Source organism: Microtus oregoni, unplaced genomic scaffold, assembly GCF_018167655.1.
Source record: "Microtus oregoni isolate MIOR12 unplaced genomic scaffold, Mior012 000007F_ref0000211, whole genome shotgun sequence".
Lineage (NCBI taxonomy): Eukaryota > Metazoa > Chordata > Mammalia > Rodentia > Cricetidae > Microtus > Microtus oregoni.
The window spans coordinates 22,005,974-22,020,056 of NW_024543066.1; the positions used below are offsets into that span (position 1 = coordinate 22,005,974).

The window sequence follows — 14,083 nt, forward strand, 5'->3', positions numbered from 1 at the left end:
GTCCAACTCTGGACAGCCCTGCTTGGGCCCCAAGTCCTGGGATGACAGGTGTAACACCACTTCATTTCCAGCCTGGCTAGCAAAACTCTAGCATGTTTTCATGTGGTTATTCCTGTGTGCTGTTCATAAAGGCTTTATCTGAATACTCTTCAATCTCTGCATTTTAAACTTGAGTTTTCTTAGTTGAAAAACTTTATTTACATATTATAGATCTTAGTTCTTGGTCAAATGAAAGTTTTCCAAGTGCAATTTCTAGTCTGTGGTTTCCTTTTTTACTATAGTTTTTAGAAGAGTTAAGTTTTTTTATATTTAATTATATTTGGCTTTTTAATTTCAGTTCATGGTTGTACATGCATGCATGCATTAAAACTTCAAAACTCAGGGTCACTGACATTTCTTCCTTTGTCAATTTCTAGTTTTGGAATTTTAGCTCTCATTAAGTTTTAGTGTTCAAGTTGATGTTTATAAATGTTGAATTCTGTGAGTTTTCTTGTCTATATGCTATCCATTTTTATCATTATGGTTTATTGAAAAGATTATTTTCCCTTATTGAATTGCCATAACATCTTGGTCAAAAATCACATGTGAGATGGGGTTTCCCTCTCAGCCTCCAGAGTTGGGAATTTCAGGTATTTACTACCACACCTGGTAAACTTTATTTGGAATAATTTCAAACCTTAAAAAAAAATCTGTAAAAGTGAAAATGAAGTGTGGGGAAGAACACGCTTAACAGGTAGATTGACCTGTTATTGCCAGTTTACCATGGGTGCTTTGTCTTTGCTGTTTATTTTCCCTACCACAAGTGCATGCAATACTAAAGAATTTTTATGGTCATGGAGTTGGTAAACTGTTTGTCTTGCATACATGAGGATCTAAGTCATTCATTCTCCAGAACTCATGTGAAAAAACCAGGCACAGTGACACATGCTCATAATCCCATTACCAGGGAGACAGAGACAGGCATACCCAGGGGCTTACTATGCTGTTAACCCATTTCCATTAAATTTGTGTAGCACCACGAGGCTGCGGCTTACCCGGAAAGATCCTAACCTACATCCATCTTGGGCCGGAGCTTCATGGTGTCTGCCTGTCTCTGCTTTCTTTCTTCCACAATTCTTTTCTGTCTTCTCCACCCACCTAAGGGCTGGCCTATCAAAAGACCAAGGCAGTTTCTTTATTTGACCAATGAAAGTAACAAATAGACAGAAGACCCTCCTACATCACCTGACACATACTTGTAATCCCAGTGCTTGAGGTTGAGGCAGGGGGAGCATAATTTCAAGATCAGCCTGATTTACAAGATGAGATTTTTTTTAAAAAAATCAAGAAAATAAAACAAACAAAGCAAGGACCTGTGATGTAGTTCAAAGGCAAAACCGGAGCTGAACTGGTGTTGCCTGCTGGGTTCCGGTCACTCTTATTCCCAGAGACCCACTTTCTTGATGAAAAGTAGCCACAGTGCCCTGGCCTGGGTGCAGGCTGTTCTTAGGGGATTCGCTTTCTGCTCCTGGCCTTTTGCAGGATCCTTATTGCCCTCTTTTCATGGTCTTGCTCTAAAAGGGAGAACAATATATTTTTAAAGTATTTTTGTGTTTTGTTGTTTTTTTAAATAATATTTATTTATTATGCACACAGTGTTCTGTCTACATGTATACCTGCTGGTCAGGAGAGGGTGCCAGATCTTTTACAGATGGTTGTGAGTCACCATGTGGTTGCTGGGAATGGAGCTCAGGACCCACTGAGCCATCCCTCCAGCCCCTTGTGTTTTGTTTTTGAGGCATGTTCTGTAGGCATGGGTGATCTGGAACTCACCTTGTAAAGCAAGCTGGCCTCAGGTTTGCAGCAGTCTTCCTACCTCTTCCTCTGCCAGGACTACAGGTGTCTGTCATTGTGTCCCATGACAGTGTGATGGTTAAGGCTATAATTTGTATCAGAGGGAGGATCCTTGACCAGGCCTAGGTCACATTGTTTACATTCTGGTTTCCCATCTTTTGCCTCCTTTAGTACTTGTGATGCTCTTGGAGGCTCCAGCTTCTGGTCCTTCTGTTACTGTGGTGGTCTCCAGAGGTTCTCTTTTTATAGCTAAGTGTGAGCAAATTGGAAAGCTAAACTTTATTTCCTTAGAAGACATTGTTTATTTTTGTTTGTTTAAACAGAAGATTTTGAAGTTATGGAAGACCTATGATGTCCAGGGTAGAGTTACAGCTAGATGATGATGAAGGCTCTGTGCTGTCTGAGGGACTCCTGCACATCATTCCTGCTTGCAGGCCTTGCTTCATAGTGCTCTACAGGGTCTGATTCATTACTAAGGAAATCAGAATATGCTAGCAGCTATCATTGGCATTCCAGCAGAAAACTGATAGTCGGGGAGTTGTGTGCCTTGAGAACTATTCCCAGGGCCAGTTAGTTGCTCTTTGCCGGTAACAAGGATGCCTCCTTTTTAAGCTTATTTACTTAGGCTTGTTGCTACATTGAAGTGATTTTACAGTCTCAGAACAAGGGGCCAGTGCTTTTGTAAACATGTCAGAAATAGTTTCCCTTAATAGCTAGATGCCCTTCAAGATGAAATGTCTTTAGATTAAAAACAGAACTGAAACACTGAGTCTCTCTGACCAATGTTCCTAGGGTCCAAACTTTCTGTAGAGACAGCTCTGCATCAGATTAAAGACAGCTGTCCAGGTGGAGCCTCATAGGGACTCAGCGTACAGGTCACATAGACAGTTCTCTGGAAATGAGCCTTTGAAGACTTGCTAGCCCTGCTGCCTCCCGGTGACTGCCACACTGGTTCTTACTGTGGAGGTGACTGTGGTTACAGTTGCCATAAAGCCAGAGAGAAGAGAAGGGAGCAGAGCCATGTAAACACCATAAATTTCACTGGTGCTTTGGTTTCTTAAAACGTGAGCCAACAGTCTCTAAATTGTTTGTCCTTTTTGTGGAAGAAAGGATTTTTGAAGTCCCCTGGTTTTGCTTAAAACCTTTTGAAAGTCATGATACTATCTCAGGTCGTCTGTGTCAACAGAAAGCTGTCCTGAGATTTTCATAGGATTTGTTTTAAACTCATGGATTCTTTTGAAAAGATTTGACATATTTACATTTTTCAGCCCATGAACATGTTTGCCCATTTAGACTTTGAAGTATTTTCCATCTGAAAATATTTTTTAAAATTGTTTGATGATTTCGTACTGATTTTGTACATATAGATAATCCTTTTGGGTTTTTTTTTCAGCCTCCATCACTCTCTTTTACCCCCTCCAACTTCCGCCAAACCCTTCCTTCCCAATAAGTTCATCATCTCCCCTCATCCCAGCCCCAGCAGCCCCATCATGTCTTGTTGCTTTGTGACCCACTGAATATAACTAAGGCTGCTTTTGAGGTGGGTGGTGGGCTATTACCAGAGCAGGGGCAGCTTGCCAGCAGCTGCGTCACTAATTATCTAGGTTTTGGTTTCTTTTGACAACTTTTTGTAGATTTTAGTATATATGTACCATACAGTACCTAAGTATTTTACTTTATTTGGATAATTTCCTACATATTCATGGTGATATATAGAAGTTTGATTCAATTTGGGGGTTTGAATTTGTATTTGCAACTTTGCTAAATTTCTTATTCTAAGTAATTTTTTTTTCCTTTTTCTTTCCTTCCTTTTTTTTGGCATCTTATATGTAATTATCTAGTCTGCAAATGGAGGTAGTTTTATTACTTTGAAAACGTTTGTTTTAAACTTATTGCCAGGGCTTCTGGTAGCATGTTGAATAAAAATGGGGCTAGAGCCTACACTGTCCCAAGCCCCAGGGAGTACACGTAGTCTGCAGGCTGAGGTTGGGGCCACCTCTCTGCCTGGTGTTTTGTAGAGCATAGGGCTGTGTGAACGGTTTCAGTTCTGACCATTGATAGTTACATATTACATTGGTTGAGTTTTAAGTTTTGAGTTGGCTCGTATGCCTTGAACAAAAAAATCTTTGGGTATAGCATGGAATCTTTTGGATTGCTAGGTTCAGTTAATATTTTGTTGAAAAATAATGTTGTATACATTAAAGTTTGTTCTATAGATTTTAAGCAACATGTAGCTGTTTGTAAGTATTTTTAGTCATATGATCTGGTAAGATTAGTTACATAGACAGTTGCTGGGTGTTTCATCATCCCAAGACTAAACCTCTGTTAAGCAGTTAACCTCTCACCACCACCCGGTTTCCATCACTTTCTATATCCATTAGTTTGCCTACTTTACATACGTCATATAAATAGAATTAGGATATTTGAACTTTTGGTTCTAGGTTATGTCCCCTACATGATGTTTTCAGGGTCCATCCCTGTTTTATGACTAAATATTTCATGATTATGTTGTGCTTTTGTTGGTCCATCTGTTTGTGGTGGGTATTGGTTGTTTCTGCTTGTTTGGAGACTTTGGGTATTATATTAGTCTTTTCTTTAGCAGGATGTTAGCCTGTTTACCTCACAGGGCTGAAACTGCTGCTGTGGGCTGTGGGACCAATAACAGCATAGTTTTCAGAGCCACTCCAGTATCATTTGGTTTGCCTGGTTTATAAGATGCTTCTACTGACCCTGCTGGTTCCAGCTCATAGCAGGGTCAGGGAGATGTAATAGTATAATAAGTTTCTGTGTGCCGGTGATTTTCTCATTGTTAAGTTGCTAAGAGTAGTTGGTGACTCTCAGAAATTCATTTTATATGTGATAAATTAAGTTTTTGATTTTTAAAATGTGAATAAAAATTTTAAGGTAAAATGAAAATTAAATTATGGCATTAACTTAGCCATAAAATTATTTGGTAAACTTTTTTTGATTGTTTTTGACATGGTCTTGCTGTGTAACCCAAGCAGGCCTCAAACCCGCAATCTTTCTGCCTCGTCCTCCTGAGTGGTGTGATTACAGGGGTTCACTAGGAACCTTTTGTTTTTTGGGTTTTTTTGTTTGTTTGTTCAAGACAGGGTTTCTCTGTATAGTAGTCCTGGTTGTCCTGGAACTAGCTCTTGTAGACCAGGCTGGCCTCAAACACAGAGATTCTGCCTCTGCCTGTTGGGATTAAAGGCGTGTGCCACCACTGCCTGGCTGAACCTTTTGTATTTAAACTTTTATCATGTGTGTATGCATATATGTTCAGGACATGATGCATTATATAGGATTACATTTCACATTTTAGTAAACAATGTAGAGTATAGCCTTTCTTTAAGAAGTTGGTAATACTAAATGGTTTTGGTGAGAGTTTCATAACCGTAGTTTTGTGTATATATAACAATTCAGTCTCATTATATGTAGCAACAATTGATGGACCCATGAGAAAAAAGGGAATCTGCTGTCATAGTCGGAAAATTTACCTCAACAGTTGCTAATAAGTTTTAAGTATATCACAAGTTTAAAGAGCCCAGTAACACACCAAACAGAAGACTCCACCCCACTTTAGTCTATTTTCTTACTGTAATGCAATACTTGAAGCCAGTGTAAAGCCAAGCATAGTAGAACATGCCTATAATCCCAGCACTCAGGGGGGCAGAATCAGGAGGGTGGCGAATTTAAAGTCAGCATGAACTATACATAAAAGATCAGCCAAACATTGTCTCAAGCGAAGGGGTTGCGGAGTTGGGAGTTGAGAAGATAACTCAGTCAGTAAAGTGCTTCAGGACCTCAATTCAATGCCCAGAACCTGTGTGAAGAAACTGGAGTCTGGTAGCACGTTCTTTGTCTACTTAGGGTTATTATTGCTGTGATGAAACCCCATGACCAAAAGCAAGCTGGGGAGGAAAGGCTTTATTTGGCTTACACTACCACATTATAGCCCATCATTGAAGGAAGTCAGGACAGGAATTCAGAGTAGGAACCTGGAGGCAGGAACTAATGTCTGCAGGGGTCATGGAATAACTGCAAGCCCTTTACCCCATTGAGCCATCTCACCAGCTCAACTTTGTACTTTAAATATGGAGAAAGATACGTTTATATTTTAGCATTCATGTAATAAAACCTAGTGAGGGAAGAAACAAAGATTCAATCACAGTGTCTTTCTAAACTGAAGGGCTCCATACAGACCAGAATAAATAAACATTTGTAGTTAGCCTTTTGTTGAAATAAAATGTTGAACAAATAGAACTTTAAAGGAGATAGGAAGGTTGTTAATAGTGACTCTGACATTTCAACCAGTCTTACCTTCCATTTCTTCAGGCTCTATGCAAGTCACGGTTTGACTAAGAAGAAAACTAGAAATTAGTAGATTGTGGTACATTAAAGTAGGGTAGTGGGGCTGCCAGGAACAGTCAGGAGGGCCTCATTGAATAAATGGAGAAGATGGCAGTCAGGCTTGGACATCCCAGGCAAGAGGGGTCCCTCACACAGGATTTGGTGACCCTCTTTAGCCCTGCCTGTGTGGCCTTTTCTTTTCTTGGTTCTTTTTTTTTTTTTTTAATATTTATTTATTATGTCTACAACATTCTGTCTGCATGTATGCCCGCAGCAGAAGAGGACACCAGATTCTCATTACAGATGGTTGTGAGCCACCATGTGGTTGCTGAGAATTGAATGCAGGACCTCTGGAAGAGCAGCCAGTGCTCTTAACCACTGAGCCATCTCTCCAGCCCCCTCTTCTTGGTTCTTGTAGAGGATTTAACCACCCTCTTCCTCTTCAGCCAAAAGAGACCTTGGTGATCTGAAGGTAAAGACCTACAGATGTAACCTAAATTCCTAATCCCCCACACCAACACACACACGGATTGTGTTTCTAGTAGTTACTTACATTGCTGTTTTCATCAAAGTTTTAGAATGTATTATGAGGTAGCTCATCTAGTTTTCAGTTGCAGTATTTGTTTTTGTTTTGTTTTGAGACAGGGTTTCTCCGTAGCTTTGGAGCCTGTCCTGGAACTAGCTCTTGTAGACCAGGCTGGCCTCGAACTCACAGAGATCTGCCAACCTCTACCTCCTGAGTTCTGGGATTAAAGGTGTGCGTCACCACTGTCTGGCCAGTTGCAGTATTTGGGAGCTTATTTTCTTCTTAAAAGTAGAGGTAACCATTGGTGATGCACACCCTTAGTCTCAGTATTTAGGAGTCTGAGGCAGGTAGATCTCTGAGTTCATGGCCAGCCTGGTGTACAGAATGAGTTCCAGGACAGCCAGAGCTACATAGAAACCCTGCCTCAAAAAATCAAATTAATGGATAGATAAAAATTATAGTAGAAAAAGTTGTTTTTAAAATATGAATGTCATTCCCCTCCTTATGGTTCTGGGAATTGAACCCAAAGCATTGTACAGACTAGACAAAGTGTCCTACTACTCAGCAACAACCTCAGGCCTGAATCTCCTTTTTTATTTACTAAATAAAATAGGAAAGAAGACAAGCTTGGCTTCTTAGTTTCATTTTGGAAAGAGGCATGTGAAACGTCTGCTCTAGGAGTGACAGTGATGTGAGTGACTATAAGGAGTTCAGAGTAGAACTTGGGGGAATCATTTGGAGAGTGCACACCCATTCCCTCACCTTTCAGAGATACAGGCCTACTTTTAAAACTCAGATTGCTCAGAGGTGCTGTTTGCCATGAGGATTAATGTCACACTTACTTGAAGGAGTAATGGATTCAGAAGTAGAGATTATGTATTCTGGAGGCTGAGGCAGGATTGTGAGTTTGAGGGCTGCCTGGGCAACATAACATAGCAAGACCCCGTTTCAAAACAAAATAAAGCAAAACAAGAATAACAACAATCTAGCAAGTATAAATTCTAAGTCTCATCAATTTCGAGTTCACTTTCATTGTCAACGTGGAATTTAAATCCCCTAGAGACATAGGGATATGTCAGGATTAACTGAGGAAGGAAGAGGCACTCTGAATGTAGGTAGCACCCCACCCACACCCCCCCCCCAGGTCAGGATTCCAGACTAGAGAAGGAAGAAAAGCAGTGCTTATTTCTCTGCTTCCTGATCAGACAAAATGTGACCAGCCACTTCATGTTTCTGCTACCATGCTGGCCCATATCCCTTCAAACTGTAAGCCAAGTAAGCCCTTCTTCCTTTCTTCCTTAAATAGTTTCTTCTCAGATATTTGGTCATAGCAACAAGGAGAGTAAACATTGCTTTTGCTGAATATACCCTTATTGTGCCCCCCCCCTTTTTTTTTTGACTATATAGCCTTGGATGGTCTAAAACTCACTGTAGACCTGGTCAAATTTATAGAAATTCACCTGTCTCTGCATCCTGAGGTCTGTGCCACCACACTTGACACTTTAGTGTTGTGTGATGTTTTATTCTTTTGGCTTTTTTGGGGGTGGTACTACCCAGCTCCCAAATAAATCTCACACAGAGGCTTATTCCATTATGAATGACTGGCCTTAGCTTGGCTTGTTTCTTGCTAGTTTTTCTTACTTAAGTTATCTCGACTACCTTTTGCCTCTGGGCTCTTTTCTTTTCTTATTGCTGTGTATCTCACTTTCACTTATTCTGTGGCTGCCTGGCCCCTGATGTCCTCCTTCCCTTGTTCTCAAGTTGCTTGCCCCTCTCCTCATTTCTTACTCTGTTTTGACTCTGTCTGCCAGCCCTGCCCATCCTTGCTCCTTGGCCATTCAGCTCTTTATTAGAACCATCAGATAGGCAAAGAATCACAGCTTCACAGAGTTAAACAAATGAAGCATGAACAAAAGTCACACACCTTAAAATAATATTCTCCAACATTTTAGTGTGCTTTTTGTTTGCTTGTTTATTATTTAGTTTCCTTCCTTCCTTCCTTCCTTCCTTCCTTCTTTCTTTTTTTGAGACAAGTTCTTGCCATGTAGCCCAAGCTGTCTTTGAACTCAGAATACTCTTTCCTTTGCTGCCTAAATTTTTTTTTTGGCAGCAGTGGGGGGTGATTTTTCAAGATAGGGTTTCTCTATGTTGCCTTGGCTGTCCTGGAATTTACTCTGTAGACCAGGCTAGCCATGAACTCAGAGATCCACCTGCTTCTTCCTCCCAAGTACTGGGATTAAAGATGTTTACCACCACTGCCTGGCTACATACTGAATCTTAAAAAAATAAAAAATCTGATAATGGGATCATAGTATCTGATTCATATCTTGAAGTTTAATAACAATGATCAGTATTCACTTCGATTATATTTGATTGTTGCTTAGACCAAAGAATATTGAGAAGTTTGAGATTCATTAAGATATAAAATTAGGGGAAATACCTTGAGGAGAAGAAAAATGAGCCCAGATTCGGAGGCTTGCCTTTCTGTCTTTGGCTTCCTTGCCCTTTGCCCTGCTCTTTTCTTCCCTTCTTGAGTGAGGGTCTCATGTTTAGACCAGGTTACCCTCAAACTGTCTGTCCTTCTGCCTTTGCTGAATGCTGGGACTACAAGTATGTGCCACCATGCCTTGCTGCTTGAGTACTCTGTACAGTTTTCTCTATTTTCTAAGCTATTAGTAGGATTAAGTGTGTGGCTAATGTTTTCCTGTCCTAGGCATATAATTTAAAGTTATTATTGGTCACCTAGAGCCAAGAATCCTAATTTGTTTCGTTAAATAATAAATTCTGCTTATTTCTGTATCTTTGAAGAAAGTTGGTGATGTTGATGATATGTAATACAATGTGTTACAACTATCCTAGCTACTGTTATTCATTTTCCCAGGTGATAAAATTCCTGGTATTCTTTTTAATCTAATTAAGAGCACAGTGCACTCAGATTGCTGTTGTTTTCATCACCTGGATGAAAGTGTGAGCCTATTAAACAGCTGGCAACAGGTGCCAGCAGAGGTCCACCTCTTACTGGTTTCCTCTGCTTACCAGGTGCAGAGCATTTGAGTAAGCTCATTTTGTACTTCACATTGGAGCCTCTCCCTGTTGAAGCCATTCTTACTAGTGCAATGTTCTTGCTTCAGGGATGCAAGAGGATGTTTTGTGGATGGTCTGGAGTTTAAGTTTGTGTTAGAAGATAAGAGGCATGAAGAGTGGAGTGGGTAAGCTAGGCAGAGCCTGTAGGGTTCATGGTGCTTTCTTCTGAGGGCTCTGCCACTTTATGCAGAGAGGTTCTAAAGAATGCATATGTAGCAGTTTTGAGACACATTATAAGCTAGCACTAGAGGGAACATAACCAGGAAAGGTCACCTGCTCCGGGATAAACTCCTGTCACCCAAGCAAAAAGATAAGTTTCATCTACATGTTCAGTGTTTACTAGATGTCGTATATGTGCTAAAGACTGGGAGAGGTGAGCAGAAATGGAGCACTTTGACTCTGTGGTTGAAAAAGAATGCAGATAATTAATGGGGTTTCCCAAAAGAACATCTCTGAGATTACTGCATGAAGGGGTCTGGAAAGCTCAGTGAGCAGGGAAACATCATCTAGTTAGGCAATCTGACAAGCTTATTTCTTACCACTCTTTAACTTCCTCTTTGTCCTATTGCAAAAGCCAGGTATGTGAAATTGCATAGTGAGCTTCATCCCTGAATTCCACCATACCAGCAGATAGGAGCCAGTGAACTCCATATTCACCAGATGATACATTATTGATTCACTTTCTTAAAAAAAAATAAGCTTTTATATTTTAGGACAATTTTAAATAAAAGAATTGCAAAGATAGCAGAGTATTCATCTACCCTACTCCCAGTTTCCCTATTACTAACTTTTTACATTAAAGTGTTTTTATTTTTTTAAACAACTAACAAACCAGTATCATACCGTTCTTACTAACAAGATTCCATATTTTACTCAGATTCCTTTACTTTTAGTGCACTGGTTCCTTTATGTTCTGGAATCCCATCTAAGGCTTCTTAGGCTTTCCTTGTCTGTTTTTGATGACCTTGACAGTTTTGAGAATCACTAACTAATCAGGTATTTTGTAGTCTCATCCCTTGGGATTTGTCTAGAATTTTTCTCATGATTAGCCTGAAATTGTATGTTTAGGGGAGGATTTTTCTTAGATCAGGGGTGCATATACAACTTTTCAGTTGGTGTCCATCTTGATCTAGCTGAGGTCTTGCCACTGTAAAGTTAACTCTTCCTGCCCATACTGAATTCTTTAGAAGGATGCCATATTGTATTTAAAAAGTAAAGGGTAACACCCCTCCCTTTTGTCAGTCTTGTGAAGCCCAGGTTGGTCTTGAACTCACTATGTAACTGAGACTGGCCTTCAATTACTGACATTCTGTCTCTACCTTCTCAATGCTGGGATTATATGTATGTGCCACCATGTCCAGTAGGAGTTACCTTCTTGATAGCAGTTTCTATATAAGTTGTTTGTATTTCTGCATGGAGATTTGTCTCTTCTTCCCAAATTTTTATTCAATAATTTGCTTATTTTAGTATGGAGTCATGGGTATTTATTTTGTACTTGAGGTTATAATCTAGTGCCCCTTCGTTTGGTTGCTCAGATTGTTCTAGCTTTGGTCATTTGGGAATTCCTTATAGAGGAATCCTCATTGGTATGTTTTTAAAATAGTTGGGTTGTTTTCCTTTTAGTACTGTCTGCTTTCTGACTCTCTAAGGTGCTCTTGTCCCATTGTGTGTATGCCCTAGAAGCAGCCATTTCTCAAGAAGCTCCAGTTCTTTTCATTGGAGCATAGTCTAGAACTCAGGCTCTGGGTGGTAGATGTGGTCATTTCTGCTGGAGTATCATTGACTGAGGAAGGAATTATATGTCTGTCTCCTAATATATGTACACATCCGGCTTTCTCCCTTGGGATTTGTTTGTTGTTGTTGTTTGAGATTTATTCATTTTTATATTACGTATGTGTTTACCTGCATGTTGGTGTACTATGTCCCTTCAGAGGCCAGAAGAGGGTATCAGACCCCTAGAACTGGAGTTACAGATGTTGTTAGCATTCACGTGGTGCTGAAAATCAAACCTGGGTTCTCTGGAAGAACAGCCAGTGCTCTCAATGCTGATCCCTCTCTTCAGTTCCCATGCCTGCCTTTCTATGTGTAACAATCCGTATCTCTCAAACATGAGTTCATGCTGGTATCACCAAATCTAATGCATTTGCCACATGGATAATTTTGGCCTCCCTCGTTTCTATGTAAACTCTTAGTCTAGTTATGAGGAACCAACACACTTTGTACCATGTCTGTATTCAGTTATTTAATTCCAGTACAGTGGCATCAGAATTGTTAACTTCTATGGGAACAGCCTTTCTGGCTGCCATACAGTTCATGTTTTGATTTTTATCTTTTAGATTCTGTTTCATTTTCAGGTCCACTTGTGACCGCCCCACCCCCCACCCCCAGGCCCCTACCATCCTATTTGATGGGGATTGAGTCATACATTTGTAATATAGTATACATGGTTATGAATAAAACTACTATAAGGAATTTCACATGGATTTATATGTGGACAGCTTTCAGATAATTTTGGTACATACTAAGCTCTTCATTGCCATATTGTACAAAATAGCTATACTAGCTTTTGCATATTTTGTCTTTGCCTTGTTTATTGTGCATTGTCTTGTACAATGGATAAGATTTCTTTTCTTTGCTATTTTCCCTATCCACTTACTCACCAAGTCCCCCTCAACTGCCCACCCCAAAGCATGTTGACATTGCAGAAGAGCAGAGGGCACAGAATTCCAGCTGATCAGTTTAGGTGAAATAAATGCCAACATGCTTATGATCTTCTGCAGCCAGAAGTGAATCTGACTTCTCTCCTTTTTCTTACAACAGCAGGGGTAGATATTCTCAAGGCAGCTTGCGCAGCTGAGTTATTGAAGCTGTCTTGTTACTAGTATTAATCACAGTTGCATAGCAAAACATTTTAAAGTTGATAAACTTGTGAGGCGTTAATTGCATTTTCCTCATAACCATTAAACCATTACTCTGAAACAAGCAATGTTTCATTGGTTTATTTTGGATGCCAGCATTGACCCTAGGGCCCTCACACATGCTAAGCAAATGATCTACCATTGGCCTACACCCCCCAGTAAGCAGTATATTAAAATGTAGAATTATATTTAGTTCATGGTAAAAGTTTATTGAAGTTGGATTTCTGTTCCTGCCAGTGATGATGTTTTTGTTTCCTTCACAGCATTCATGCAGTCAGAGAGCATAATAGAAGTACTGCGCTTTGACGATGGAGGCCTACTACAGGTAATTATCTTGAGTAATAGATGACTATTATTTTTCTTTGAAAAAAAAAGTAACTTTGTCTGAAGTATATTTTATGAGCTGTAGACAGTCAGTGTGGAGGTATTACATAAGCCTATTAGAACTATAATTTAGAGTAAGCATTTCTCTAAAAAGTGTTCTCCTTGTAGTATGGAAGCTATAGGTAAATGTACCTGTGTCCTGAGGATATGAGGGTGTGGAGGGCAGGTCAGAGGAGTGGAGCCTGTGCGCTCCCCCCCACCTGCCATTAGCTATTGAGTGGAACACTGCATCTGTGTGGGACCTCAGCATTTACCTAGAAAAAGAACTTCTGTGCAGAGAGGAAGTTTTTGTCTTTTGTCTAAATATCCTCCACTTACTTGCCATGTGAAGCTATGTCCTTAAGTATATTATGCATGAAATTAGATTATGGTGTCGGATAACGTTCTGGTCTTCCTGTCAAACCTAGCTCAAGACACTGGTAAAAAGCCATTCAGTCCTCTCAGCTGGGGAGCAAGAGCTGCAGGGCTTAAGAGGCATCTTCACTAACAATCTGATCTGTTTTGTTCTGTTCTGTTGAGAAGGCCCTCAGATCCTTCTGCTTCAGCCTCCTCGGTAGTAGGATCACAGGCATATGCCACTATGTCCATTTCTCTCTTGATTTTTTTAAAATTAAATTTGTTTTTGATATGTTCATACATGTAAACAATACATTGTTACTCTAACCCCCTTCCCTCTTTGTGCTTCCTTCCCATCCCAACCCCTCTTCTTAGGGTTCAATTTTTAAAAATTCATGTGTTTTAGGACCTAGTATGTTTAACCAGGACCATAGATGAGGCTATGGATTTGGAAGCCTTCACTGGAGCCATGTGGGGTTACACATCAGCACTCTGGTTTTTATGGCTCTTTCCCCTCTTTTCTAGAGATTTGACATACAAGGTGTTTTTTTTTTCTTCTCCTCACTTACCTACCACAGTGAAGATAGGCACCATGTTGTCAGCTTGTCTCGTAAATATTTCACTCATTTTATGTTCAAAGGAATCCAAG

General features: G+C 40.0%; 1 protein-coding gene across 2 annotated transcripts in view; it reads left to right on the forward strand.

Moving 5' to 3' along the window:
- Positions 1–14,083, forward strand: part of Tmem131 (transmembrane protein 131) — a 164,122-nt gene that overhangs the window by 33,027 nt on the left and 117,012 nt on the right. For both annotated transcript variants that reach the window (XM_041655933.1, XM_041655932.1), the window contains exon 2: positions 12,978–13,039. In XM_041655933.1, coding sequence (XP_041511867.1) covers positions 12,978–13,039 — 62 coding nt within the window. The remainder of the gene's footprint in view (positions 1–12,977; positions 13,040–14,083) is intronic.